The sequence below is a fragment of the Alosa sapidissima genome, chromosome 23, assembly GCF_018492685.1.
Source record: "Alosa sapidissima isolate fAloSap1 chromosome 23, fAloSap1.pri, whole genome shotgun sequence".
In the NCBI taxonomy this organism is placed as follows: domain Eukaryota; kingdom Metazoa; phylum Chordata; class Actinopteri; order Clupeiformes; family Clupeidae; genus Alosa; species Alosa sapidissima.
This window is the reverse complement of record NC_055979.1, coordinates 4,653,667-4,681,584: the sequence shown is the minus strand read 5'-3', so window position 1 is coordinate 4,681,584 and position 27,918 is coordinate 4,653,667. Positions and strand designations below refer to the sequence as shown.

Sequence of the window (27,918 nt, the reverse complement as noted above, 5' to 3'; positions counted from 1 at the left end):
AGCGAAGTGTTCATTGGCTTGAGTGATGAGAAAAGGCCAGCTGGTGTCTGGTCAGGGGCAGATGTGTGTCTTTATGAGGACAGAGGTGCCACTTCAACTCTGACCCAATGCTGAGGACACAACATGTTCCTGGAGCCTGCTGCCCGGGTGGCATGGAGAGGCTGAAAAGGTTTTGATAAAAAAAAAAAAATTAAAAGATTCACAGCACCATTTCCAAAAGTGTACACAAAGTCTTAAATGTGAATAAAAAAGGATGAAAAAGTTGTGACAGGGGCAACACACAGCTGTTAAAGTTGTGTAATGAAAGAAAACACAAGGAGGAACATTTCACAACTAATTATAAGTAACTGGCATCATGATTGTTTTGGTATAAAACAGAGCATCCCAAAGAGGCAGAATCTCTCAGATGTAAAGATGCAGAGGTATTCAGCACATTGTGAAAACCTGTGTGGGCTATTAATGCAACAATATAATAATATATAGGCTACTAGATGAAATTATCACCAAATTATTCAGAGAATCCAGAGAAATCTTTGTAAACAAGGGACAGGGCTCTGTCTGATTTAGACTGTAGTGGCTTATTCAGTCAGAAGAGACAACAAGCATGTAGTGTTTCCAAGCTATCCTACACTTTATTGAACGCAGTACCATAAACCTACTGCTCTGAATTAAGTGACACATGAAAGCAGAACCAGATGTATTTACATGGATGTCAGAGGTTAACTCAGGAAGCATACAGCCGTATCCAAAAACAAAAAAAAACAATTCAAGTATAGAGAGAACACCGTTTTGTTTCTTTTAAGCCGCAAATGGGCCTGCTGCTTTTCAATACAATCACCTCATCCTGTCCTTTGAAGGTGATCCAGCTTCTGCGTGTGTTGAGCATCATGGTTAGGGATGACCACCAGGAGCAGAGGAACGGGTGCCAAATACTACAGCAAGCATACCTTGCATACACTTCTGATGAAATTGCAAGCGCACCCAGACACACTGACACGACCCAAAGGGCACCTCCATTTGAGACATGCAACCCTTTGACGCTAAAGCTCGACTTCTATCAGCCATTACATCATTGTTCCTCAGCGACTATGAAGGTCCAGCTCGTGATGAGGCTTATGCAGATTAAAACTACGGAGGGCCGTGATCTACGACTGTTTCAACGTGCCCGCGGGGAGAGCTGATGGTGACACTATGCAGTTCCACAGTAACAGGACAAGCGCCAGCACAACCACCAGCATCTCACCTAGACACCGCTGAGCACGGACATACAGTTTCACACACATATTGTACACACGAAACAAAAATCAGACGGAACGTGTGCTTGAGCGTGTGCAGTTGTGTGTGTGTGTGTTAAAGGCACTCCAAACTCGTGTGGTGCTGTGGCCGATGCAACCATAATACGGTATGTGGTGACGTGTTGGGATATCTACACTCTTTTTGCCCTGATTTGTCTTCATTTTTCTTTTCTCTCACTAAAAGGGGTCTGCTTGCTTAGAGCTCATGGGCAACGCATGCAGACTTGCACAAGAACAGACAGACAGGCACGCACACACATACACAGGTGCAGACAGGCACACGCGCACACCCACACACACACAAAATTCAGTTTGGTGAAATAGTTAAACGTGTAGGCTAATGTGTTTCAATGACCTGATGGGAGTGGACTGCAGGAAGACTGCTAAAGTGGTTTAAAAAAAAAAGAAGAGAAAAAAAAAAACACATACAAATGAAGTAACACTCCACTTTCAGCACCCATTTTTGAGGATCCACCACCCAACCCTCTCTCCAACAGAGGCTGGAGGTCAGAATGTTTTCCGGTTACAGTCTTGTCTGGGGCAGAGGGGTGACAGGCATCAATTGCCAAGCATACAAAGGAGACTTTTGGAGAGTAGGTTTGAGGGTGATGCGGGGCCTTCGGCCACTAGATGGAAACATTGGGTCCTCTACGGCACTGTCCACTGTCAGTAGGCAATGAAAGCTGGTCTTACATCCAGCTTGCATTCTCAGAGTAAAATAAGCAGACATCAGTTTGTCAGTGTGAATGAAGCTATGATCACGTTCTTCACGTTAGCAGCGTCCAGTTGAACGTGTCATGCTTTTCACTATTCTGACAGTCAAATCCTCCATTGAGATCTGGGGAGAAGAGCAGCTTCCACACATCACAGATGTCCTTTTGTACAAATAAATAATGACAATAACAGCAATGACAACAATAACAAAAAATGACTGGATAAACAGCAGTAAAAACACATCATTGGGAGCTGGGAGAGTGTGTGTGTGTGTGTTGGAGGGGTAAGGATAGGGGGTGGGGTTGACATTATGATGGCTCTTCTATGTTCCTTGAGTTCTTTTTTTTTTTTTTTGCTTGTTTTGATTTGAAAGAGGGCAACCCAGCTGTGGCTGTGGGACCACAGGTGTGGTCAGAGAGCGACGCAGGATTGGCCTGCTCATGGGGGTGGGCGGAGGGGCCCGGCTACTCAGGACGCAGGGTTGGAGGAAGAGGCAGCGTTGGTCTGGCCATGCTCACCACTAGAGTCTGAGAGGAACACACACACACAAACAAGACAGAAAACATGAGAAGAATGCTTTGCTGCAATTATATCTAAACATGAAATAGTGCCAAGTGAATTGGCTTTTTTTACACCTCAAGAATAGTTTTGGGTGGTCAGAAACAAGGGTTGGGAAATACACCACAAAACACTCTTGCCTACATTTGTACAGGAATGACATCCTCTATGGTTAATTTAATACTGCTCTAAGGTGTGTACTCTCCCGAGACCATGGAACTATTGGGGATCACAGTTTTTATGCTGGCTGGCCAAGCCCACCCAAAAGGAGCAGCAAGGGGCAAGCTTTCAAATACTGATAAGAGCAATGAACAGATGACATATCCTAACGTCTTTAAATGTTTCAAGTTGCTGTTTTTTCATGTGTCACCATAATGTTAGTATTTTAACATTGTTACTTTTTAAAAATTAAGCTCCATTTTCTGCTGCATTTGGAGTTCTTACTCTGAGGTAGTAGCTAGCAAACACTGCCCAGGGTTAGCAGTCAGAACAGGGTCACAGACTGACCTGCGTTGGTTGATCCAGCGGGGCTGGAGCCAGCAGGGGTGCGAGCGTGAGCAGGGATCAAGATGGACGCCAGAGATGGATTACCGGACAACTCTAGAACAACAACAACAACAAAAACAACAACATGAGACCATTAAAACAATTAAGACCACTCCTATTCCAACACCCCACCTGCCCTACATGGTGCCTGGTGGTCCAGTCTGAGCCGGAGCCCTACCCTGAGTGGTGAAGTTGAAGAGAGCCGGTCTGTCGCGGCCGTTGGGCAGCTTAGTGTTGGGCTCGCGCAGCTCGTCGAAGAAGGAGTGGGCGCACGCCTCCAGCGGGGAGTAGCGGGAGGACGGCGGGTACTCCAGGAGCCGCGAGCACAGAGCCATCGCCTCCGGAGAGGTGCGGGGCCGGAACACCTGAAGCACACACACACACACGATGAAGTACACATTTACCTTCTGCAATGCACATGCACTGAAGCGCACACACACACATGCACTGAAGCACGCACACACACACACACACACACGCATATTTGCATACAGTATATGCATATTGGAACAAATCAGATAACAAATAAATTGCTTGAGACACTTTTTCAGGCTAAAATTATCAAATAAAATAGAGTAGACTACATCATGCCAATCATCTTTTGTCTTGCCACTTAAGGAGTGATTAATCTTTTATTCACATTAGCCTTTACTATACTGATAAAGTTCTCGGTAAAAATGGGCTGAATTTGCTCCACCTTTTGCCCATATAAATTGTTCAAACTTCATGTATTATTCCTCACAGACACTTGTTGTAGCCTATACAGTTGAACACAGTAGCCAACGTCTATTTTTTCACATGCAAAAACAGCAACATAAGGTTATCGGTCTAATATTGATAATGTTCACAATATTAGAAGAAAACATGCTGCTACATTGCTACGCTAATTTGCTCGTTTTTTTTTTTTACTTGCTTTGAATATTTAAGTTTCAACTAGCCCACCTGTGACATCCCTAGACATTTTTCCTGGTCGGCCCACTCCAGCTGACATTTCACACGCACCTGCGCTTGCACACACTTTCACTTTAGAATGCCGTGAATGACCGCGGACACAAGTTTCAAAATAGAAGCGATAGTTTGTTTATTTTCTGAAGTGATGCATATTTTCCCCTTGGGATCTACAATATCATGTTACGGTATCCATTAATTCTACCAAAGGAAAAAATAAGACCTTGTGTATGAAATTCAAGACTTTTAAGGCCTTAATTTGAATATTAAATGTACACTTTTTCAATATTTTTAAGACCCCGCGGGTACCCTGGGTGTGTGTGTGTGTGTGTGTGTGTGTGTGTGTGTGTGTGTGTGTGTGTGTGTGTGTAAAAGTGGGGCCACCTGTGGTGTGTCTGCAGATATACCTTAGCCCAGGGGTGTGCTTTGATCTGGGGGAACTTGAACTCTGTGTAGTTGGGGTTCATCTCACGGATCTGCTCCCTACTGGGGGTGCCCAGAACCTAGAGAACACAGACGGACCTGAGTTTCCATATACAGGAATACACACATCACTTCATTACACTGACAAAGACACACACACACAAATCTGAGTTACCTTGATGATCTCCACGAGCTGATCGACGCCACTGTCCCCGGGGAAGATGGGCTGCCCCAGCAGCAGCTCTGCCAGCACGCAGCCCGCTGACCACACGTCTGAGAGGAGGGACACAAACAAACCATCTTTAAAAGCCACTCTTTAAAAGAACCATCTTTAAAAGAACCAACTTTAAAAGAACCATCTCTAAAAGCCACTCTTCAAAAGAACCATCTTTAAAAGAACCGTCTTTAAAAGAATCATTAGGGGTGGGCGATATGGACAAAAAATAATATCTGGATCCTGGATTTGGTGAATGAATGGGGTTTCAATGCGTGATTTTGAGTGTTTTTCCCCATAAGTAATTTAAATACTCGATAATGTAAATTTGCACATCGTTAAAACAACAATCACGATATTATCGCAGACGATATATATCACCCACCCCTAAAAATCATCTTTAAAAGCCACTCTTTAGCGCTTTGGTTAGGAACATTTGCTGCTGTTCTCATTTAGCCAGTTTCCCACACAAGCCTAGTTCTTGACTAACAGCTTTTATTCAAGATTTCTTTTAGTCAAGGACTAGGCTTAGTCCATGTCCATTATGTGTGTGTAATGATACCAATGGCCAACTATACTGACTGTAGACTGATAATCCTTATTTGCTTAACATCATTATCATTAATTTACACAAATGCAAATCAGTAATGTCTATTTACAGTTGTGCTCATCCATCCTAAAGTTGACTAAAAAGAGGAATACAAAAATAATATTTTGGAAACTGATCTTAATGCCTTAATAAAATAAAATAAAAAAAGATTAATTCATTAATAATTAAAAAAATGAGGACAAATCCAACCGTTAAGGACGCCGATTTTCTTTGTGAATGAATAATGTATCATAAATAAATAAATGTTCTTCCTTAAAGGAGAATTCCGGTGTGATATTGACCTAAAGTGTATTGAAACATGATACCGAGTGTGAACGTATGTCTCATAGCCCATCTCGGCTTGTCCCCTGCACTCCAAAATCTGGCGCTAGTTAGCCGATGCTACCAACAGCTTTTTCAATAGTGGTGCTTCGGCATCGGGCCATCATAGCCATGCAAATAAATCACTGTTTTACACCCATTGTTTTACACCCAATTCAGTGGAAATGCATGGATTCCAGTTTCTTCCAGTAGCAGCAACTGGAATCCATGCATTTCCACTGAATTATTTTTGGAAACTGATCCCTTATCATACCTGTTCATTCTTACTCGTCGCTAGACTTATCGTGACTAAATTCAAGATGGCTGCAAACGCTAAACTTCGTGAAGATACTGTCTGTATAAATCGTCTTGCAAGTAAACTACCAGTGCTTTTTCAAAGTTCTCAATGTCTCGTTTTAAATGTCAGGGCCCTCGGAAGTCTACCAATGAAGTGTGGAGATACATTCAGCCTCGTAAATTGGTGTAAAACAGTGATTTATTTGCATGGCTAGCCCGATGCCGAAGCACCACTATTGAAAAAGCTGTTGGTAGCATCGGCTAACTAGCGCCAGATTTTGGAGTGCAGGGGACAAGCCGAGATGGGCTATGAGACATACGTTCACACTCGGTATCATGTTTCAATACACTTTAGGTCAATATCACACCGGAATTCTCCTTTAAAATACAGGGGGCATAAGTATATACACCCCTATGTTAAATTCCCATAGAGGGAGACAGATTTTTATTTTTAAAGACCAGTTATTTCATGGATCCAGGATACTATGCATCCTGATAAAGTAAAAATGGGCACAATTGTATCTATGTAGTCATTCTGAAGAATATTAGCACTGTGAACCAATGTTGATTGTGTAGTGTGTGTGGAATGTGAATAGTGTACTAATAATGTTGGTGTAGCTATGTTGATTTTACAGTGAGTGTGTGTGACTAGCTTAGCTATGCTGGATGTGTAGTCAGTGAGTGTGTGTGACTAGCTTAGCTATGCTGGATGTGTAGTCAGTGTGTGTGTGTGACTACTAGCTTACCTATGCTGGATGTGTAGTCAGTGGGTGTGTGTGACTACTAGCTTACCTATGCTGGATGCGTAGTCAGTGGGTGTGTGTGACTAGCTCACCTATGCTGGATGTGTAGTCGGTGGGTGTGTGTGACTACTAGCTCACCTATGCTGGATGCGTAGTCAGTGGGTGTGTGTGACTACTAGCTCACCTATGCTGGATGCGTAGTCAGTGGGTGTGTGTGACTACTACTCACCTATGCTGGATGTGTAGTCGGTGGGTGTGTGTGACTAGCTCACCTATGCTGGATGTGTAGTCGGTGGCTCCGAAGATGAGCTCGGGCGCCCTGTAGTAGCGTGAGCAGATGTAGGACACGTTGGGCTCCCCGCGCACCAGCTGCTTGGCACTGCAGGAGACCAGTTACACCATCATCATCATCATCAACACACCACAATCACACCATGGAGCTTTAGCAGCAACATAGTCATGCTAATTCCCCACAGCTCATCAACACACACGATCAACACCATCATCATCACCCCCATCTCCAGCACCAGGCACTAGCCCTCGGGTGCCAAGGCTAATAGAGGCCCAATCATCAGAAGCAGCGTCAACAGCTGACAATCTAATGAAGCTGGGAGTGAGAGCAGACTGGGCTCCTGCTGGGAGGGATAGAACAGTGGGAGACATCACAGAGCCGGCGTTCAGAACATCCAGTACATGGTGCACTCAGGGCTTAAAGCACGGAAACTAATTGTGTGCCTGAAATCACACAATTTCAGAGACTTTCAAAGCCATGTATTTATGACATATTTATGATGCCTGAATTCAGGCACAGTGCCTGAGAAATCACGCCCTGTGCACTATATAGGGACTACATAGAGGAGAGAGGAGAACCAGACAATGTGTATGGAGCATACACTCACTCAGTACATAGTGCACTACATGGTAAAAAAACACTTTATGGTTATTCACTAAATGGCGCACTACATAGTGAAAAACCACATTATAGTTATTCACTAGTCAGTGCACTATGCAGAGAATGAGAGGAGGTTCTGAACAGAGGAGGTTCTGTGATGGAGGTAGAGAGGGAGAAAGACAGACAGAAAGACAGACAGACAGACAGACTGACCTCCCAAAGTCACAGAGCTTGAGGACAGCAGTCTCAGGGTCCAGCAACAGGTTCTGGGGTTTGATGTCCCGGTGGCAGATGCCATACGAGTGGATGTAGGCCAGACTGCGGAACAGCTGGTACATGTACAGCTACAGAGAGAAGAGCATGACAGTTTTATTGGTTTGTTTGGTCTAGTCCATTTCAAAGGATGGAGGCGACATATTTAGGAGGCGCTTTTAACCCGCTTTTAACAGCGCTTTTAACATGCAACACGCAATGGCGGGTTTCGGATTCAGACCTGGGCAGACCGACTGTCCGGGAGCAAACCTACCGCTGCTCCTTACACAACATTTGGCATCTGAATGTGTCCTGTACAGTTAAAGCCCCATTTACATATACTGAAACTAGCGACAAAAGACCATGTAATGTCCATGTAATTAAGCGATTACAGGCTAAATAACCACTGCCGATTTTTGAGGCGAAAAGAAATGGGCGAATCGCTGTATATGTGAATGGGACGGGACGTTAGGTATTGTGTTGAAGTGAACCAGTGACCCTCTCAGAGATGCTTTCAAAAGACCATACATGTTGTTAAAAAGTATAACAAAGGAGAGAAGAGGAGATAAGAAGATCAGAAGGGAGAGGAGATTGACGTACCTTGACGTAGATCATGGGGAGCATCTGTTTGGCTCGACTGTAGTGTCGGGCGACGCGGTACACCGTTTCTGGAACATAGTCCAGCACCAGGTTCAGATACACCTCGTCCTTCTACAGAGATGGAGAGAGAAAAAAGAGAGAGAGAAGACCATGAGATGAGGTTAAAAGTTGGGTTGAGATGTTTTGACAAGAGCTGACAGATCTTAATGTGCAGAAGACCAAAACTATAAGAACACACAGACTCGGGTTATTTTGTTTCCACGGCCTCTCGGACGCACACATGCACGTCACTTCTCACAACAGAAAAAACACTCTAACATGAACAAATGACAAAAAAAAAAAAACGCTATAAAAAAATCTGACCCTCTGACACAGAAGCCAGACAAATACTTGTGTGTGTGTGTGTGTGTGTGTGTGTCAGTGGGTTTGTATGAGCTTCCTCTGGTAACACATCGCCTCACTCCCTGTTCAGACGCTGACTCACTCTCCTGCCTCACAACAGCAGCTCCAGCCCACGCATCCCATTGGCTGTCAGGCCGCGGCGGGCCAGCTGATTGGCTCGCCAACGCCTGATGGTAGCAGCGCAGTTATGGGAGCTGCAGGTACCCATTTTCAACAGGCCACACTAAAGCACAGAATATGTGTGTGTGTGTTTGTGTGTGTGCACATGTATTTAAGTTAGTGTGTGTGTGTGTCTGAGCGTGATGGGTGTGTTTGAATATGTTCTGTTCCTTCTGAGGATCACACCAGGACAGTGACGCACTTAAAGTAAGTCCGTTAGCACTCAACCTCCCACAGAAGCAACAGGCAGAGAGTGTGATCATTTTCATTTCTCCTTCGCGCTCTCCACCTCTCTCCCTTTTCTCCATCCTCCCCTCTCTCCCTCCATTATGTGCTGACTCACTCGACCTCTCGTTTAAAATAGGGGGGCCGGAGGTCTGATTATAAATAGGTGTTCTGGAAGATTGTCCGTTTCCATGACAGGGAGTGTGCCATTCAGACTACACAGCTGTGATCAGCGGCATGATTGACAGCTGTCTCAGAGGATGCTGCTCCCATGGGGGCAACTCCCCTCAGGCTCATGGATGTCAATCCATCACTGTTACTAGGCAGGAGCTTCCCAGGCAACATGTCAGGTGTGTGTTCATTCAATCTGTTATCTGACCTTTAGTAGCTAACGAGTTCTAGACATATGAACACACACAAACAGAGCTGCCTCAAACATCTGAATGGGTTGCGCAGGGCAGGAGAGCAGAAGGAAAAGGGATCAGCAGAGAAGAGGAGAGAATAAGGGCAGATAAGAAGGGAAGTAAAGGGGAAAAAGGAAAGATGGCAGGATATTAAGGAAAGGAAAGAAGGAGAGCACAGAGGGCGGTGCCAGAGAGACATTTAAAGGAGAATGAGGAGAAGGAGCATGGGGACAAAAGGAGAGGAGAAGAGAAGAAGAGCAGAGAAGAAGAGAAGAGAAGAAGAGAAGAGAAGAGAAGAAGAGAAGAGAAGAAGAGAAGAGAAGAGAAGAGAAGAGAAGAGAGCGCAGAATAAGGAAGGATGAGGAGATGGCAGGATATGACGCGAGGGAAAAAAGAAGAGAGGGGCATGCTGCAGCTCACCTTGTCTCCATTGGAGTAGAAGTAGTAACGCAGGCGCACGATGTTGCAGTGGTCCAGCTTCCGCATGATCTGCAGCTCACGGTTCTGACATTGGGACAGACACAGACAGGAGGACACAAGGGCATGACTCACAATTCAACTCAGTGCTCTAAACAATGGCTGCTGTCTAGGGTATAGGGCCCTAATTTGGATGATGGGCAAAGTGCTAAATCTAAAGTCTAACTCTAGCTAATATAATAACGCGGCTAAATCAAGTTGCAAATTTAACACCGTGGGCAAGACCCACAAACATTGAGAAGTCAGCTCAAGGCTCCCACATGCCACACAAACACAATAGCTATATAGTTCATGCATGTGAACTTTGCTTGTTGACACACTTTGCCCGCCATCTAAATTAGGGTCCATAGTCTGCGTCACCAGGAGAAGATCTACATCAACAGTGTGATGGAGAGGAAGTATGTATTAAGTATTAAGTATATATACTCTTTTGATCCTGTGAGGGAAATTTGGTCTCTGCATTTATCCCAATCCGTGAATTAGTGAACAAATTAACAATTTGACAAATAGAAACAAAATGCTGGACAGAGCAGCGTGATTCGCCAGCGTTCCCGTACACAGATGTACATGTAGACATTAACACAGGAAACAAACAAATTAACAAATATTAAAAAGTAAATAAATAAATAAATAAAAATCTGTAAGTGAAACTCAATCAGTTTATTGCTTAGGCCTAATGTTGCATTGAACAGCAGCATGGTGAACAGTCCAAAACCACAAGTAACATTCAGCTGTAGCACGGTGCTCTTGAACAGTCCAACCTCCGGAATAACAGGTTAGCGGTCAGCGACTTCTCTGGGATACAATCACAAGCAGACTCTGGAAAGCTAGCCCACAGACCAGCAAGCCCAGTCCTCTGAACGGAGGGAGCGGAGTGGAACTTGGAGGGCTGCCCGCTGAACTCCGCGAGGAGATTCACAGGAAGTGGCATCAATAACTGCTTTCAGACATAGGTGCAAGTCCGCATGTTCTGCAGACATCAAGCAGTTGGGCCGTAGATCTGAATAATCTAACCGGCCATTTGGAACTCCGAAGCCAGCTCTTACACTACTACCCTCCTAGTATTTCCGACAGACATTAAGTAAATGAGCTCATGTCTAAACGAATCGAAGAACATGCGGAGATTCTGTTCATGTGCATATTCAACCAAGTTCAACCTGTTCAACCATGCAGAGATTCTGTTCATGTGCGTTGGTGTCGTTCACACATATGGCCGCATAATGTTCGTATGTAAGCATCATATTTGAATCACCCGAAGGGTCAGACATCCGTTTGACAAAGATCCGCATAGTGCAGAGGACATGTCTGAAAGCAGCTTATTACATGTGCCCACATTCACACTCAGTCATGATGATTCACCAGAGCCTACTGGCCTGAGGCAGATCTGTCAAAAATGCAGCAACTTCTGATGAATTATGGCTACCATCTTCCAGTTCTGTGTGTGTGGCTGTGTCTCTGTGTGTGTGTATGCAAGATGCCACCATACATAAAGTAGGAGAAATTCTCAAAGCCTGTGTGAATTTATATATTACTCTTCTCAATCTAACAGTGCTCTGTTTGGAGTGCATAAGTGCATGCTCAAACCTCTTCTCTGCACCCTCAGACTGAGCCAGGTGTGTGGCATGTCAAGTGTATGAAGAGTCTGTGCCCCAGCATGTGAAAGGGGAGGGATGGGCAGTTGGCCATTAAAAGAATCATGCAACATACAGTATCTGATATGGAACCATACCAGATGGTCACTCCTTGACAATACAGGGAGAGGAAAAAATAACACACACACACACAAACAAACACACTAACACACACACAAACAAACACACACCTTGAATCGCTTGTCCTGCAAGACCTTCTTGATGGCCACCATCTCTCCGGAGTCGCACAGCTTGGCCTGGTACACCACGCCAAAGGAGCCATTGCCGATCACCTTGATGTCTGTGTAGCTGACCTCCTGAGGCCTGTCCGGAACCTGGCCCAGAGTAGCCACTACTGTGGTCACTTTACTGCCATCCTTATCTCCTGAGAGAGAAATGGAAAGGGGGGGGGGGGGTATATTATCTGAGGTCATCAACAACATTATAGTATTCTCTGGCTTCAGCTGGCAGAGAGGCAGACTTCATCAAGTATGATCAAAGGCTTCCCTCACTTCCGAACGCATGAGTCAAACCAGTGATACACGCGTAAGCAATAATCGACCTCACACAATTAAAATGCCATAAGCAGGAGTCACGGCATTCCTTTAAACTTACAAGCACACAAAGGCATACTCAGGCAGGCCCACAAAGACACACAGTTGGTCTGATGTATATAGGAAGAGTGACGTCATGTCTATGGAATTTCCTCAGAGGACCTGGCCGCACTCGCTACAGGTACAGCAGTCCCTCTTCCACATGACCATACAAGGGGCATCAACACACACAAACACACATCAAGACTCAATGGAAAATGCTTTCCAGTTTTCATTCATTAGGTCATGCTCTCCATCTTGCTTGCCTCTCTCTCTCTCTCGACTCTCTCCTCATTGTTCTCTTTCATTCACTGTCTACTCAGCAAAGGGAGATGATGAGTCACTCCACAGAATTCTCTCTCTCTCTTGGGCTCTCTCTCTGGCCATAACCATCAGCCGACCTCACTGATACTGATACAGTTTCCTGATTGTGGTCACGTACAACCACTGATACAAGATCAGAGCAAGACAGAAAGCACCACAGTGGGACAGCACGGGGCCCATGCAACAGGAACACTGACATCATAGCTCCACTGCCTGCTGTTCCATAATGGGCTTTGGAAGGGTGGGAGTATGTCAGTAGGACCTAAGGGTGTGTATGTGTGTGTGTATGTGTGTGTGTCGGGGCTTATAGCGATGGGGTGTGAAGCAGGACATGAGAAATGGCCTGGAACAGTAGTAGAGAGAAAGAAGGAAGGAAAGCCAGCATGAAGCTTCAATGAGTCTTCTTTCTTTCTTTCTTTCTTACACACACACACACACAGAGAGAGAGAGAAAGAGAGAGAACCCAGAGGCTAAGGAGTTCTGCATACACCTTTCGAGATCTTGACCACACCCATCATTTAAAAGGCAAGGGTGTCACTGGGGCAAGCCTTTTCCTATCATGACAGCCCAGTGAGTCAGCTGAAGACTGCTCTAGATGTCACTTAGAGAGTGGAAGATTACAATCCTTACAAACGCACAATGACTCTGGGATCTCTTGTATATTGAGGGATTACACTGGGCATTCTGATTGGATGTTAGTCCTGAGTTCTAGTTCCTCTATGTGTCTGTAGTGCAAGTCCATCACTTTAGGATGTGATGTGGGGAAAACCCAATGACCAGTCCCTCCAACGCCTTATGCTGACTGAGTGAGTGCTAGTGTTCTATCCTAGAGCTTCCACAGACATCTTCAGCATCCATGGCGAAGCTGGTTTACCCTTGTCTCAATTTGGAGATCAATAAGCTGAACTCATGCAACCTGAAAGCCTGACTCTTGACATTAAGCCTCTTGTTCGATCTAACACTGGCAGAACGCAGAAGCTGACAATGACAGACTGCGTTCGACATCACCACAATTAAATTTCATGACAATTTTGACAAATTATCCAAACCAAATCAATCTATTGCCCCTATATTAGAGGGCAAGCTAGAATTATTGTCAGATAAAACTCGTGTATGCAAACGGTCACAGAAATATGCAAAAAGACACAGAATCAGATAAATCAATGGTTACATTCAAGACATATAAATTTAAGTGTACTTACGACTGACTTTCATGCTACCGAAGGCTGAGGGCTGCGGCACTGGCTTGCAGCTCTCCGCGAAGGAAGTGGTTCTGGGTCGCCCTGACATGCTCCAACCCCGCAGCTCCTCCGGGACTGCTTGGGTACTCGAGATTTAAGTAACGTTCAGTAAAAAAAGACGGCGATGTCCTGTCCAGTAATGTTTGAGGGGTGTTGTAACCCTACTGACAAGCCACTATCTCAAGGCCAATTATTGTTTTCTCTAACGTTAGCTAGCGTTGAGTTACCGTTTCAACTACGGTAGCTGCTAACGGTGCCAATATCAGTTTTCTAAAAGGACAAATTAGACAGACAGCGACAGCAACTACAAGCTACACAAACAGCATTCTCCAAAACGACTGTTTGTTTAAAAAACGATTAGGCAGTATGACAGGGACGCATTACAGAGTAAGTTGTCACAAACGAGACCTTTCACATTGAGCTAGATATCGCTAGCTAGCCTGCAACCCGCGTTACCTAGCCTCGCTAGCTAGGTAACCAGCTAGCTTGTTAGCTGTAGTTGATTACAGTAAGATAACGTTACTGGATTTGACGTTACTTTAAAATCAAGAGGTCGACAATTATTGTGACACTACCTAAAACCTGTTGTTATCGTTAAAAATCTAACATGAGTTTTACGATAGCTTGTGAAGCTGAGGGGTATAACGTCGGCTAAAATCTTAGCTAACGTTAACGTTACTGGCACTCGGTAACTGCTAACGCTGCATTAGCCATAGTTAACGGCTAACACTCGTCTGTTCAGTCCAACATTCACATCAAATAAAAACGTATAAATACACGTTCAACGATTAATCGTCCAGGTGTCCGGATTCTCCTGTTCCGATACACGCGACAGGACACAGATTATCTTCTCAAGTTTGATGGAGGATCCAGTGGATGCTATCCTATCACTCAGACAGACTTCGTTCAGCTCCACGAAAGTGAGATTCTTGACTCCTTCCCCTGTCGCCTGCTCGATACCATAGAAAGACCGGCAGGGTCGTGACGTCACATGTCCCGGTGAGAATGAAGAAGACAGTGGTGGGGCAAACCTACCTCACGAAACAGTCAATGGGAGTAGGCCTACGTGAATTACGTACGACAATCAGTCACACATAATTTCCTACCAGCGCTACCATTGCTATCAACATGAATGCGGCTTCATTAGAGTAAATAGTTAAAGTAAAAACAAATAGTATTTTTTTTTTGTTGCTATAATTCTGTACTAGGCTAAATGTCCCCAATGTTCCACAAGATGTTGGACAGCTGTCCACCCTGAGACCCATTTTGTCTCATATCATGCAGGTCAGAAGTAGGCTAGACTAGGGCTACACATAATGGCTTGAGCCTTTCTAACCATGCAGTTGCACTAAAAGATTATAAATTGGCACAGTTTATAAACAGTAGTACATTACTGGGCCGGCAGCTCAGGGATGAGTGGGGTCATAGGTCATGACCCTGATGTGAAGCACACCACCAGAGCCCGTCTACTGACACCACCAATGGGTTAACACGGAAACTGAACTCCTGCAGGTGCATCAGGTGATTCCTCAGGGGAGTGTCGTAGTGGGTTGTTATGGAGACAGAGGGACAGAAGGTAGTGCAGCCTATGGGAGAATTAAGGCTATTTTTTTATTTTATTTTTTTTAAACATCTTAAAAAGTGGCAAATGGTTGCAAAATGTTGCTTATGTCAATCTCTGTGTGTCTAGGCATACCTACTGTACGTATGGGCAGCTATTGTAGAGTAGGTGATAATATCACTGTCTGTGGCTTAAGTGTAGCCTATGTCACGCATGTGTTAGATGTGTCTTTAGTCACAGGTGTGTGCAAATGTGTTCTATGGTGCTGGAAGAGAGTGTGCTGTCACAATGAACCAACCTGTGGCAACCTGTGGCAAACACACACACACACACACTCACAATCACACGTGCAGGGTGTGGTGGAGCCACAGTGACGTCATCACCTGACAACCGGTTGTTGTGAATCCTTTCGCTTCGGATAAAGCACCAGTCAACCAGTCAACTTTAATTCTAACACACGCACACACACTAATACAACAAACTGAGCACTCAAAAAACTATTTTATGTATTTTTTGTTACTGACTTAAACAACTGCTGCTTCATTGAATATATATATACTTGCATGTAGCTGGTTACTAAAAAACTGGACCAATAGAAACTCCTCAAAAAGTGCTGAACTGAGCATTACTGAGATGATTTTACGTTAGTGGTTAATACAAAATTACATTGATAATAACATGGTAAAAGTACTGTTACAACACATAAAATGCACTGTCACAATATTGGACACTGGGGTATAAAATGGTTTATTGGCTGAGTAACAGTAGCCTACAGTTGAGTAGTGCACTAACTAATGTTACATTATCTCCATGTCCCTAAATGGATGTTTGGCACTGTACATAGTGTATGTTTGTGTTCAAGCATATTCAGTAGTTGTGCAATGACTTAATAAGTTACAGTGACAACAATCAGTGTTCCCCTTTAGGATGTAAAGCCCTAAGAAGATCAGATAGTCATGTTAAATCCAACTGAGTTAAACTCAATGGGCAATTCATATTGGCACTAACAGTGCTTCTTCTTTGGCCATGATGCGAGACAGAGAGACTGCCACCACGCCCATCCCATGCATTTAATAAAAATTAAGCGATGTAACAACAGTATGACATTGATGTCACTGGATGAGCTCCTAGTGGAGTTTTATCATACCATACATTATACTGAGCCTATGGCATCAGACATGGTGGATCTGTCCTGTCATACCCTTTATATCAGATGACACTCAGTACCGATATGCCTAGTATTGGCCACTCCTCAGTGACCCCTAAGATCCCATCAGACCTCCCACTCGTTTACTAATACATTGGTGCTCTGAAGTGCAGACTGACTATCTGATAGATAGTAGTAGCCAGAGGTCTGCACCGTCCGATAAGCCCACAATCTGTTTTCCTCCTAGGACGGCCCTTACTGTGTCTGATGTCAAACCAGTCGGTCTGACCACACTTCACTTGCTCTTGCCTGTCCGCAAGTAAAGCAATATTTGAAAAAAGAAATAAACATCAAATAGCTAATCTATCAACTGATTTGCAATGATGTGGCATACTCCCTTTACATGAAAGTATAAGATAGTAATAATAATAATATATAAGAAGAAGAAGAAGAAGAAGAAGACAGCAATGCAAAAAATACAAAACAATAGTAATAGTACACATGAAAAATAATTAAAATATTATAAAAATAACCGATAACCAATTAAATATTCCTCTTTGTCTCTGCACCCACTGGTCCTCCTCCAGACCGTCATACAAGAATGGCCAAGAGCCACCCTGCACATTTTCCTCTTGCTGTTCTTTCTGCTCTTTCACTGTTATTCATCCCTCTTTTCCTCACACAATGTCTTTAGTGCTCACTTTCATGGTCTCCACTGTTTCCTGGGGAGGGCAGATAAGGAGGCAGATAGAGAATAGGACATTAATTAGGGTCCTGAAATGTCCAGATTGAATCAAAGAATAGTCAGCCACTAGGAGCACTGGAATAGCATTCTTTCTCTTTAGTGTTTCAGGGAAGCTACACCAGGCACGTAACTGGAGCGTTCCGTTCACGTTTCGTCTGCTGCAACAATTAGCTTCCACTATAATCAATGGAAATAGCTACACCAGACGTGATAACGGCACGTAAGTTCGAGAAAAATAGACCAGTCTTCTGAAATGTTTTTTTACGCGTGGAAAGAAATGTGTTTTTACGAATGGAACGGTTCAGTTACTCTCCTGGTGTAGCTTCCCTGTAAGGCTCTAACAGGGAATTCCACATCCCACATCATTTCTGTATCCTGATAGCCCATGGCCTGGTGCTTCTGGTGGGCGTCTGTGTCCTCTCCTCACTCACCTGAAGTTTGTTCAGCTCCGCCACTCTCCTGGTCCACTCCTCTTCGGTCATCTCCTGGTCTATCCCCTCAGCCTCCTCCATAGGGAGTGCAGGGAGTGCATCTGGGCCTGTTGTGCACAGTGAACACACAGATGGATGGTGTAAAGAAGGGCACAATAGCACACAAACTCACACAATAACTTACGGCAGGGCTACACTGAACATGAAACGGTAGTGGAGCGTTTGCGGAGTGCATGTTCCATGCAAAAAATTGGAGGCTGGTCTATTTTTTTCTGAATGACCACAATCCACAGTGCATACACGCCTGGTCATCTTTCTGGTCATTTCTAGCCACTTCCATTGATAATAGACTAGTAAACGCGCACTGTGGCAGCATACGCTCCAGGAACGTTACGCGTTGGTTGCGTGTTCAGTGTATCCTGGCCAGGTGGAGGCACACCGGGCCTGAGGCAGGAGAGGCTGATGCAGGTCGACTTACTCTCGCAGGTCACCGCTGTGCAGACCCAGTTGCCACATGCACAGACGCACCGATTGCATTCCACCTGCGTCTCAGCACCATCCTCATATGTCTCATCCTCAAGAGCACATTCTAGAAAGAGATAGAGGCCGTCACATGAGGTATGACTGATTAGACAAAGGAGTAACTAGACACTGTATGTGCATATTATGTGTAGACTCATTATTGTTTGTATGTATCTGCATGCATATGTGTATGCATGTGCTGTGTGTGTACATGAGCATGTGTGTGCATGCATGTGTGACAAACACATATAAAAGTCTTACTTCTCTCTGGAGGGTTGAAGTCTGGTTTAAGGCAGTTCAGGAACTCATTGAAGCTCAACTTCCAGTCTGCATTCTCATCTGAAAGCTCAATTAGGGCATCCACACACAGGCTCCTGTACACACACACACACACACACACACCATAGCAGAAACTCACATAAGGCTTGACAAAGGCATGTGTTACATTTGTGCTTGTAGATGAGTGTTCATAGACTTAACACAACTGAAAGACTTTAGTATATTGAATATGAGTATGTGTGTGCCTGTTCACTTTAAACTGACCTGAGCAAGCGGTTGTTCTCCTCGTTGTTGTAGGAGGTGATGTTGACGGCCGTCTCGTTGTGCTGGATGAAATTGAGGAACTCGGTGGAATCCAGCTTTGAGTCTCCGTTATCGTAATTCTGCAAGGGGGGAGTCCCAGCCAGGGCCAGAGAGAGAAGAGGTCAGCCTGGCTACCACACACACACACACACACACACACACACACACACACACACACACACACACCTCAAAGTACTTGAGCAGGACTTCTGAGAAGTTGGAGCCTTTGGAGAACCAGCCATCAGGGACCACCTCTGCCTGAAGCCACTCCATCACACGGCTGCGCAGCTGGTTGCGGTCGGCAAGGTAACAAACGACTGCGCACACGTCACAGGAAACCAGAGGTCAGGACAAGACAGTTTAACATGACCATAAACACAGGCTGGGGTTGAACTAGTATAAGTAAGACTTACTGGGGCTTGTAGCGGGCTTGTCTGTCTTTCGCTCTGGAACAATGAGAAGCAGGCCATTTAAACGTTTAGCTATATAATATAGTAATATTACACAATATTCTTTGCTCCTGTTTATGAGTTGGAGTATTTCTGTGTGTGTGTGTGTGTGTGTGTGTGTGTGTGTGTGTGTGTGTGTGTGTGTGTGTGTGTGTGTGTGTGTGTGTGTGTGTGTGTGTGTGCGTGCATGTGTGTGATTGAGAGCATGTGAGTAGACCAAGTAAGTGTACAGCATGTGCATGAGCATACTGCAGGCTCACCCTCACAGTGTCCATCATGGGCCACATGCACCTTGACTCCGGTCAGGCAGGCGTCTCTGTGCAGCTCACAGTGGTTGCGATACGTCTTCCCGTTACTGCCACACACTGTGCGTTTGTTGGGCTTACAAAACTGCAGAAAGACCATACATACAGTGAACGCAACATATAGTACTACATACCCATATACATACATCAATGTGTGTGTTAATATTGTAACCAAATGAGTCCTTGGATCTTGAGTATTTCTGTGTGTGTGTGTGTGTGTGTGTGTGTGTGTGTGTGTGTGTGCATGTGTGTGTGTGTGTGTGTGTGTGTGTGTGTGTGTGTGTGTTTGCGTGTTTGCCTTACCTCAACACACAGACAGGTTGGTTCGCCCTTCTCTGTGACGGCACACTCCCTTCCAGCACCACAGAACACATTTGCGCACACCTGTGATTTCTTCCACACTTCCTGCCAAAACCCAAACAAAAATGGCAAATCAGAGGTGTAAAACAGAGTTCCAGTAATTGCAGCGTAACACAGTCACATTACAGACACATACAGTAGACCTCATTTGTGTAAACTGTATTTTCTAAATAGGGTTACCAATAGATGGCGCTAACTCCACAAAGTTCAGTTGAGAAACCATATGAGACAGAACACATATGGGGCAACAGGAACATTCCTCAAGTCTTAGCTTTATCACCTTTTACCATTTTCGGTTGTAAAACATTTAATCTCAAATCCAAATCAACTCATAAAACCTAGGCTACACACATATTTTATGTGCTTCAGTGAGGAGGCATCTTGAACCAATCCATTTTCAGTGGCTGAACCACTCTCACAAACCAAGTCTCACAAGCACTTAAGCCTCTGGAACACTTCAGATTAGCAGACAGATGAACTCTGTCTCACAGTAAGACTGTGGGAACCTTGCTGAATTTGTATCACAATGTAATGCAATAATATATAAACATGGACAGACAGAAGGCTTGGCTCACTACCTCATACATGGTATTCTTCTATCAAATTTGAATCCTAACACCCACCCACACACGCACACACACACACACTTACACACACAGTGATACTTGCTTAAAGTAAAAGTGTGCTTATCTTTTGTTTCCTGTCCAGACTGAATCCTCTTTCAGGCACAAAGACCCCCACACCCCTTCACCCCACACACACGCACAGAGGCGCACACCAGACTGCACCGCTGTCTCCCAGATGGGGGCAAACTCTTCACCTTTCACCTTCAGTAAAAGCCTCCTGCCAGCTCCACTTAGCATAACAATATACAACACATGCCCTCAGACACTGGCTCCTCACACACAGACACACACAGAAACACAAACACACACACAATACTGCATAGAAACAAACACATGCTGACAGAAACAGAGACACAGATGGCCACCAACAAAATCTGCGGTTCCCTTTAAAAAAAGTGAACGTCAGGATCCCTCCGCCCCGACACACACACACACACACACACACGCACACGCACACACACACACACAAACTCCCATGCTCTTTCCCTCTTTCTCCAGTCTTTTACACCTCTGTCCTCTCTCCCTCGTTCCCTGATTCCCCTTTTTATTTTATTTTACGAGATGCCCACCCAGCTGAATCACAAATAGGGATGTGTACACCTGGCCTCTGGGGTTTTGTCATTGTTGTAAAAGCTTAAAAGACTCATAAAACAGTCCTGGAAAAGAGGATGAGAGGCCAGTCTGGGTAGATCCACGTTGCTATGGTAACACACACTGTTTGAACAAAGTAAACCTTTCATTACCATAAAAGTATCACTTAACTGTGTTGTCCAACCCACATTATTATATAGTATTAATATGGAAATTAATATAGAAAAACATGTATGATCCTGATACACTTCCACTTGATCCTGATACGGTATCCTTCTCAGTAAGATGACTGAATAGTCAGTCAGCTGATTTCCTGTCTGACCCAGTGGTCATCCTGTTTGACCACATGTTCAGCGGGGTGGAGCAGACAGCATGTCTGCACCTGCGGCAGCTGGTTCAGAGACGGACGTGCTGCCATCTGTCCTCACCCCTGACCCCCGACCCTTCACCTCCCACCTCTCACCCCTCACCACTGATGGGCCACATTCCTGGGAGCAGCAGAATCAGTGTTCCACAGTGTTCCACAGATCTATCAAGTTTGCTCTGTGTGTGTGTGTGTGTGTGTGTGTGTGTGTGTGTGTGTGTGTGTGTGTGTGTGTGTGTGTGTGTGTGTGTGTGAGAGAGAGAGAGAGAGAAAGAGAGAGGAAGAGAGAGTTTTGCCTGGAGAGGACTGCACCAGTAATCAGATCTCAAAATGTAAAAGTAGGACACCAAAACCTGCTAAAGGTATCTCCCTGACACCTGTAATGAACATGAAAACGTATGCAGGCACCTACACACAGTTACACGTGCAAACCAACACATGGTTTGCTTATTAACTAGGGCTGTCACTTTACGTTCGAAAATCGATTGCACAACCGATTGGACCAAACAACACAAGTTTCGAAAACTAAAATAGGGAATCGATTTTAACCAAATATGTACACTATTCATTTTAAACGAATTAAACAAATAAAAAGGATAGATGTAACAAAATTCACAAACAAGAATATAAGAATATAAATGAATTCCGAAGTGCAGTAAGCATTGCGAAAGCTAAATAGAAAATTCCCACCAATTTTACGCACCGGAAACAGCTGTTTCAATCAGCTGCTGTGCTGCTCGTGTTTTGCCAAAAAATGGAGAACAACGCAATCAACCTGTGCGACATGAGAGAGACGAGTGATAGGCCCTAATAACTTGAGTTCGATGTGGAAGTAGGCATACTTCGGATTTTTGGTATATCAAACTATGGAGAACAAAGCGGTAGGCTATGCAAACTGTGCAATCGAGTTCTACGTAGGCGAAATTTGTTTGACATTTCTAATCGTAAACACAGACACAGGTACGTTGAAGCCTGCAGCAGTACTGCAGGCACGAAACTTCACACCAATAAATCATCAGAAATATTGCTGGCTTGCGTCTACAAGCTCCCTCTTTACGTTCGTCCTAATGCCTGTTAGTTGTTTGTGAATTGGCCTATATTTGCCGTTGAAAATGGAAACGTATTTAGACATAAAAAATCGATTTTACAATCGATTCAATGAACACTTATGTCTCAAAAATCGAACAGGATTTTTTCACAAAAGTGACAGCCCTATTATTAACTTCTGTCCGTTTCTGAATTCCTTCACCAGAGGTGATGAATTATGACACAGCCTGTAGCTCTGAGAAGGGCTGACATGGAAAAAACACATTCAAAAAAGACATCGCTCAGGTACACACACAACACACACACACACACACACACATTCCACACACATCCAACGACTCTCTCCAGAGCAGAGGGAAGATGGCAGGAGAGCGGCAGAGAGAGATGGAGAGGGGGAATGTGTGTGAGTGAGTAAAGGAAATGTAGGGTGTGAGAGGAAGATAGCACATTAGAGACAGATGGAAAATGTGAGAGAGAAAGTAAACATTCCCTGCAGGGCTTTGTCTGGAATGTGAGAATATGCCAGGACCTCGTGGGTGCAGTGCACCTTTCAATAGCCAACTGTCCAACTACAGCGCACTAGTAACAACAAGTAGGGCTTCTTCTTCTGCTGCTGCTGCTTATTTCTTTCTCTCTCTGTGTGCATGCACATCATGTGTGTGTGTGTGTGTGTGTGTGTGTGTGTGTGTGTGTGTGTGTGTGTGTGATGTCTGCATCTAACTGTGTGTTTTTCATCTTTAAGTCTTTAATTCCTATAATAATCAGGTTACTGTTCTGGTGAGGGAGGAGTGCCTTTATTTTACTGAATACTAATTAAAGTCAATCTCACAAGGTTCAGTCTTTGCATTTGGCTCCCAGACTAGCAATACCCAAAACACAAACACACACACACACACACACACACACACACACATATATATATACACACACATATACACACATATACACACACATACTCAGTGAGCACATGGCTTCAGACAGAAATCCAGTTCTAAGACTACATTGTAAATCGCTTTGATGAAACTACCGGTAAGTTTAAAGCAAATGCACCTCTTTTAAAAACATCACAATTAATGTCTAAGTGGAAACTTCTGACTGCTTATAACTGCCACAAACTCTCTCTCTTTCTCTCTCTCTTACATACACACACCTTCACAGGTCAGCGAGTGCTAATAAGTACAGACTGTGTGTGTGTGTCTGTGTGTGTGTGTGTGTGTGTGTGTGTGTGTGTGACTCTAGCAGACTGCTGACCAACACCATGTCTGCTGACCCTGTTGGAGGAATGGCAGGAATGTAGTAACAACTCTCTTTGGAAGTGTGTGTGTGTGTCCTACCCCCGGTGTGCTAAGGTGCAGGGTAACACCTGACACACACACATGTACACACGCACACACACACACACACACACACACACACACACACACACACACACACACACACACACACACACACACATACATACCATACATACACACACACTGAGTAGGTCAACAAGCATAGTGTCATACTGTGACAGATGACAGCTGACAAAGTCTGAACATGTGTGTGTGTGTGTGTGTGTGTGTGTGTGTGTGTGTACATACGTATGTGTGTGTGCTTGTCCCTTGAGAGATGAGAGATGAGCACCCTTAACACTCCCTCATGGTTAGGGGCAGGTGGTCTCCACTCAGTCTCCATTGTATTCCTCAAGACTGAAGAAGGCCTAAGGCACCACAACCCCCACCGCTGCCACTGCCCCATCACCCTCCTACTCTTCTGTCCGCCTGAGACCAGCTGCTGCCATCACCACCACCCCCCCCCCCCCCCCCCCCACACACACACACACACACACACACATCCTGGTCAATGGTCATACATGCCACTGCATACCCATAAGACATACATACGGTCCTCAAGTCTCTTTACAGACACATGCACACACACACACACACACACACACACACACACGAATGTGCATGAAAACACAAACTGGACATACATACCACTGCACAATCAGGACATGCACACCATTGCAAGGATGAAAAGGTACATCAGTGGTCTATCTCTTATCCCTGAAAATGTCTTAGATTTAACTTGGATTCAAAGCACATTCACAAATGAACACTAGAGCACTAGAGTTGCCTCTGGGTGAACATGCTGATCTAACTACATGCCTGCACGCCAGACTCACGTCTAATGACTGACTGGAGTAGTACCCAGTCACACTTGGTAATTATCAGTGCATGTGTGTGCATGTTTGTTTGTGTGTGTGTGTGTGTGTGAGTGTGTGTGTGTGTGTGTGTCTGTTTCTTCCATTTAGTCTTTTCCACATGTTCTACCACAGTGAGCGCCAGCATGAGGGGCTCTTAGGGCCCAGGTCTTGTCCTCGCTGCCTCTGGTGTAGAGCTGCCCCAGCTGGACTGCCTGAGCTATCTGCACCCAGCTGCTCATCCTGGATACAGTATTAATTCAGACTGACACTTGTGTGTTCACATGCTGGACTATTACCACTGGAAAAAGCTCACAAATATAAATTCCTTTACAATTGCACGCCTTAACAAGGCCAAGCCAACAACGATCCAGGCATGGACGTGGATTACCCTGTCCATCCAAGACCACCTTGTGAAACAGAATATTCTTTGCTGAATGTAGACTTGTTTTTTTTTGTTTTTCTGGGGAATGCTTTTTACTTACTAGCTAACATTGACATTGTAACTACTATCTTTTGCCTCCTTCACTATCTCACTTTTCTCTCTCATGAGCTATGTGTTGAGTGTCCTACTGTAGTTTGTGGTGTGAATGTTCACTGTAAAATGTGACTGTAAATGTAACATTTCAATCTTTTCTAATAAAAATGTTGATAACAAAAAACAAATATAAATTTCTTGGCTGATGTGGACCGAGAGCACCACTTCCTTTTTATTATTCAAGACTCTAGAGAGGGCCAGAGTGAGAAGGCAGGTGAAGTCAGAATAATTTGCAGGTTAAGGGGCCTGTCACCCTATGAAAGCCTCAAACCTCACCTTACGTTACTGTCCCAAATCCATACTGTGTCTTAAGTACACTGCACATAAACACCCACACAATCCTTATCTCCTTACTCACACTCACACTTACAGTTCACACAGACACACAGCAGCACACACTCACAAACACAAACACAGATGGATATATAAACACACACAAACACACGTATGTGCGTGCATACACAAACACACACACACACACACACACACACACACACACTGTCCTCTGGGATATAAATGCTAGAGTAATGGCAAACAGATGTCTGGATTAGAGAGCAGAGGGACACCCACCAGACAACACACACGTTTGTCATCTCTCTCCTCCCCTCTGGCTCTCAAATCAACTAGGGCTGCACTTGGCACAAGAGCTCAGTCAGAGGAATAGCTGAGAACTAGAGTTGAACGGCAGAGGAACACTGCACGCAAGACTAGCAATTGTCATTGGCCTGACTAAGCCTTTGCCACATACTCATACACGCACACACATTTTCAGACGTGATGTGGCTGGTTTCGAAACAGCTTCTGGTGAACACATGAAAAGGCACTCACATCTGTCTCACGAATCTGTTTGTCAACACCTGAGAGCTGCCAAAAACCCAGAGAGGGCTGTCGCCATCTGTTCAAATGATTGGACTAACACACACACACACACAGTTGAGTTTGCCCTGTAATGATGCAGTCCAGGTGTTTCAGTGTGTATGTGTGAATTTTCTAGCTGCCTGTGACATTGCTGTCGGAGGTTGGTGTCAGCAGGCTAGTGACTCAACTAGCCACACAATCACTTCATTACCACACACACACACACACACACAGAGAGAGAGAGAGAGAGAGAGAGAGAGAGAGAGAGAGCAAATTCACACAACAGCAACAACAGAAGTATAGAAAAGGGACTTCTCTAAAAACTGCAATGAAATAATGTGTGGGATATAAGATCTGGTAGCCTACTTACAAGAGTGCAAGATATTACTCATAGAACATAGCCTACTGTTGATGTGAAGTTAAATGATAGTTAGTTGACAGGTTTCAAAGTTCGTTACAGTACGTACGTTACAGTAGCTTACCGTAGGCTATGTGCAACATTTTCATTTAAACAGTTTTTATCGTTCAGTGCTAATAGCCCACATTATAAAACCGTCCTTACGCAAAGAACTGTGTTTTAAATACGCAATTGAAACTAAGAAAATGTTAAGTATTTCCTAATATTCTCCAAACATTTTAGCGAATCAATGAAGCTGAAGTTGATAAGTGTCACAGAAGTTTAGTTCTTACCTCTGCGTGACATGGTAACAGAACCAGGAGTAAAGGTACGAAGCAGAGCATCTGTGTCAAAACAAAACATTTTGTTAAGCAGTAGTCATCGCCTACACGAGAGTAGCCTATGTCGTTTTGAACTAAAGTCAAGTACCTACCTTGGAGGAGAGCGACGTCTACCACACAGCGGTCCTGGATAGATGAGGAGAGAAGCGGTCAAGCGAAGGGGTGAAGAGTGATGGGAAATTTGAGCTCCTCGAAGACCCTCCTCCTTTGCTTGTGACGCATAGGATAGATATCTTGATTAACTTATATTGTTTGGCGCTGTAGGTTAGTTTGCAACATAAAATCACAAATAGGCTACACTAAATTAAAATTCTAACTTGCTCTCCCCGTAGACTTCACATTATTGTAGGCTACGTTATATTGCGTAGGCCTATGAAATGGCATGTGGGGTATACACATGCTCACATCGAGCCTATAGCTCGCCTTTCAAAGATATGCGAATCCCAACACAAATGCAATTGGGGCGCGGAATGTCACCACCGCCATTCTGTTAACTGTCCCCACGACTATTTTGCGTTATAAAGGCGTTTAAAGTAGAGAGTGTAGGCCTAGTTATGTAGAAACGTTCGTGCTTTAGCCACAAAATGCACAATTGTTATGCTTATCAGCCTAACTATTGATTGCGGTTTACATTTTGGTTCCGAATTTACACTGATTTCGTCTCGATTGAATTGATTCTAGTTCTAATGGCATTAACTTTTAATTTACATGAAATTTACGTAGGTTATTTGCATCCTCTCCACAGTCCACACCAATTCCTCGGGTTGAATAACTCACAAACTCCAACTCATACCAAAAGCAGCAGAATCTTATAGAATTTACAGAATTCAGTGATATATTGTGTTCATCTGTAGGCCTACAATTAGGCACATTTGATTAATCCAGTTTTGAAATCAGCAAATTTCTGCATCTCTCCAACATTGGGACAGTGGCATAATAATGTCATTACACACCAAAATAAATCATTTGTTTTCCATATCAATGATTCAAATGTTGACCAAAGCATTCACAGATCAAC

The 27,918-nt window shown here is 44.3% G+C and overlaps 2 protein-coding genes and 1 long non-coding RNA gene across 4 annotated transcripts in view; 1 reads left to right on the top strand and 2 right to left on the bottom strand.

The window, feature by feature from the left end:
* Nucleotides 1–607: 607 nt before the first annotated feature.
* LOC121698716 (glycogen synthase kinase-3 beta-like) lies at nt 608–14,898 on the bottom strand. Its single transcript, XM_042081033.1, has 11 exons — nt 13,810–14,898; nt 11,882–12,075; nt 10,003–10,086; nt 8,393–8,503; nt 7,754–7,884; nt 6,921–7,027; nt 4,660–4,757; nt 4,469–4,564; nt 3,292–3,478; nt 3,075–3,167; nt 608–2,536 (listed from the first exon to the last, which is right to left on the bottom strand). The coding sequence occupies exons 1-11, from the start codon at nt 13,895–13,897 to the stop codon at nt 2,478–2,480; spliced, it is 1,248 nt and encodes a 415-aa protein (XP_041936967.1). The 5' UTR covers nt 13,898–14,898; the 3' UTR covers nt 608–2,477.
* A 1,239-nt stretch (nt 14,899–16,137) lies between these two features.
* On the bottom strand, nt 16,138–27,103 carry LOC121698778 (follistatin-related protein 1-like). 2 transcript variants are annotated; one of them, XM_042081150.1, is made up of 11 exons: nt 26,993–27,103; nt 26,853–26,903; nt 19,894–19,995; nt 19,546–19,675; nt 19,250–19,282; nt 19,023–19,153; nt 18,798–18,916; nt 18,516–18,628; nt 18,211–18,321; nt 17,733–17,842; nt 16,138–17,278 (listed from the first exon to the last, which is right to left on the bottom strand). In XM_042081150.1, the coding sequence occupies exons 2-11, from the start codon at nt 26,901–26,903 to the stop codon at nt 17,234–17,236; spliced, it is 945 nt and encodes a 314-aa protein (XP_041937084.1). In that variant the 5' UTR covers nt 26,993–27,103; the 3' UTR covers nt 16,138–17,233. The 2 variants fall into 2 exon arrangements, with proteins under 2 accessions (XP_041937084.1, XP_041937085.1); XM_042081151.1 differs by having other exon boundaries at nt 17,733–17,839.
* Nucleotides 18,188–27,918, top strand: part of LOC121698779 — a 20,315-nt gene continuing 10,584 nt past the window's right edge. Inside the window, exons 1-2 of the long non-coding RNA XR_006026859.1 lie at nt 18,188–18,200; nt 21,250–21,255. This is a non-coding gene — a long non-coding RNA (uncharacterized LOC121698779). The remainder of the gene's footprint in view (nt 18,201–21,249; nt 21,256–27,918) is intronic.

Bases quoted from the DNA above. Each gene is read 5' to 3' on its own strand.
- LOC121698716 (XM_042081033.1), bottom strand. From the start codon at position 13,897: ATGTCAGGGCGACCCAGAACCACTTCCTTCGCGGAGAGCTGCAAGCCA. The intron at 4,565-4,659 runs GTAACTCAGATT...TGTGTTCTCTAG, and splicing joins AGCTCGTGGAGATCATCAAG to GTTCTGGGCACCCCCAGTAG. The intron at 3,479-4,468 runs GTATATCTGCAG...TGTGTGCTTCAG, and splicing joins AAGCACACCCCTGGGCTAAG to GTGTTCCGGCCCCGCACCTC.
- LOC121698778 (XM_042081150.1), bottom strand. From the start codon at position 26,903: ATGCTCTGCTTCGTACCTTTACTCCTGGTTCTGTTACCATGTCACGCA. The intron at 19,676-19,893 runs GTAAGGCAAACA...GTCTTTCTGCAG, and splicing joins CAACCTGTCTGTGTGTTGAG to TTTTGTAAGCCCAACAAACG. The intron at 19,283-19,545 runs GTGAGCCTGCAG...TCATTGTTCCAG, and splicing joins CCATGATGGACACTGTGAGG to AGCGAAAGACAGACAAGCCC.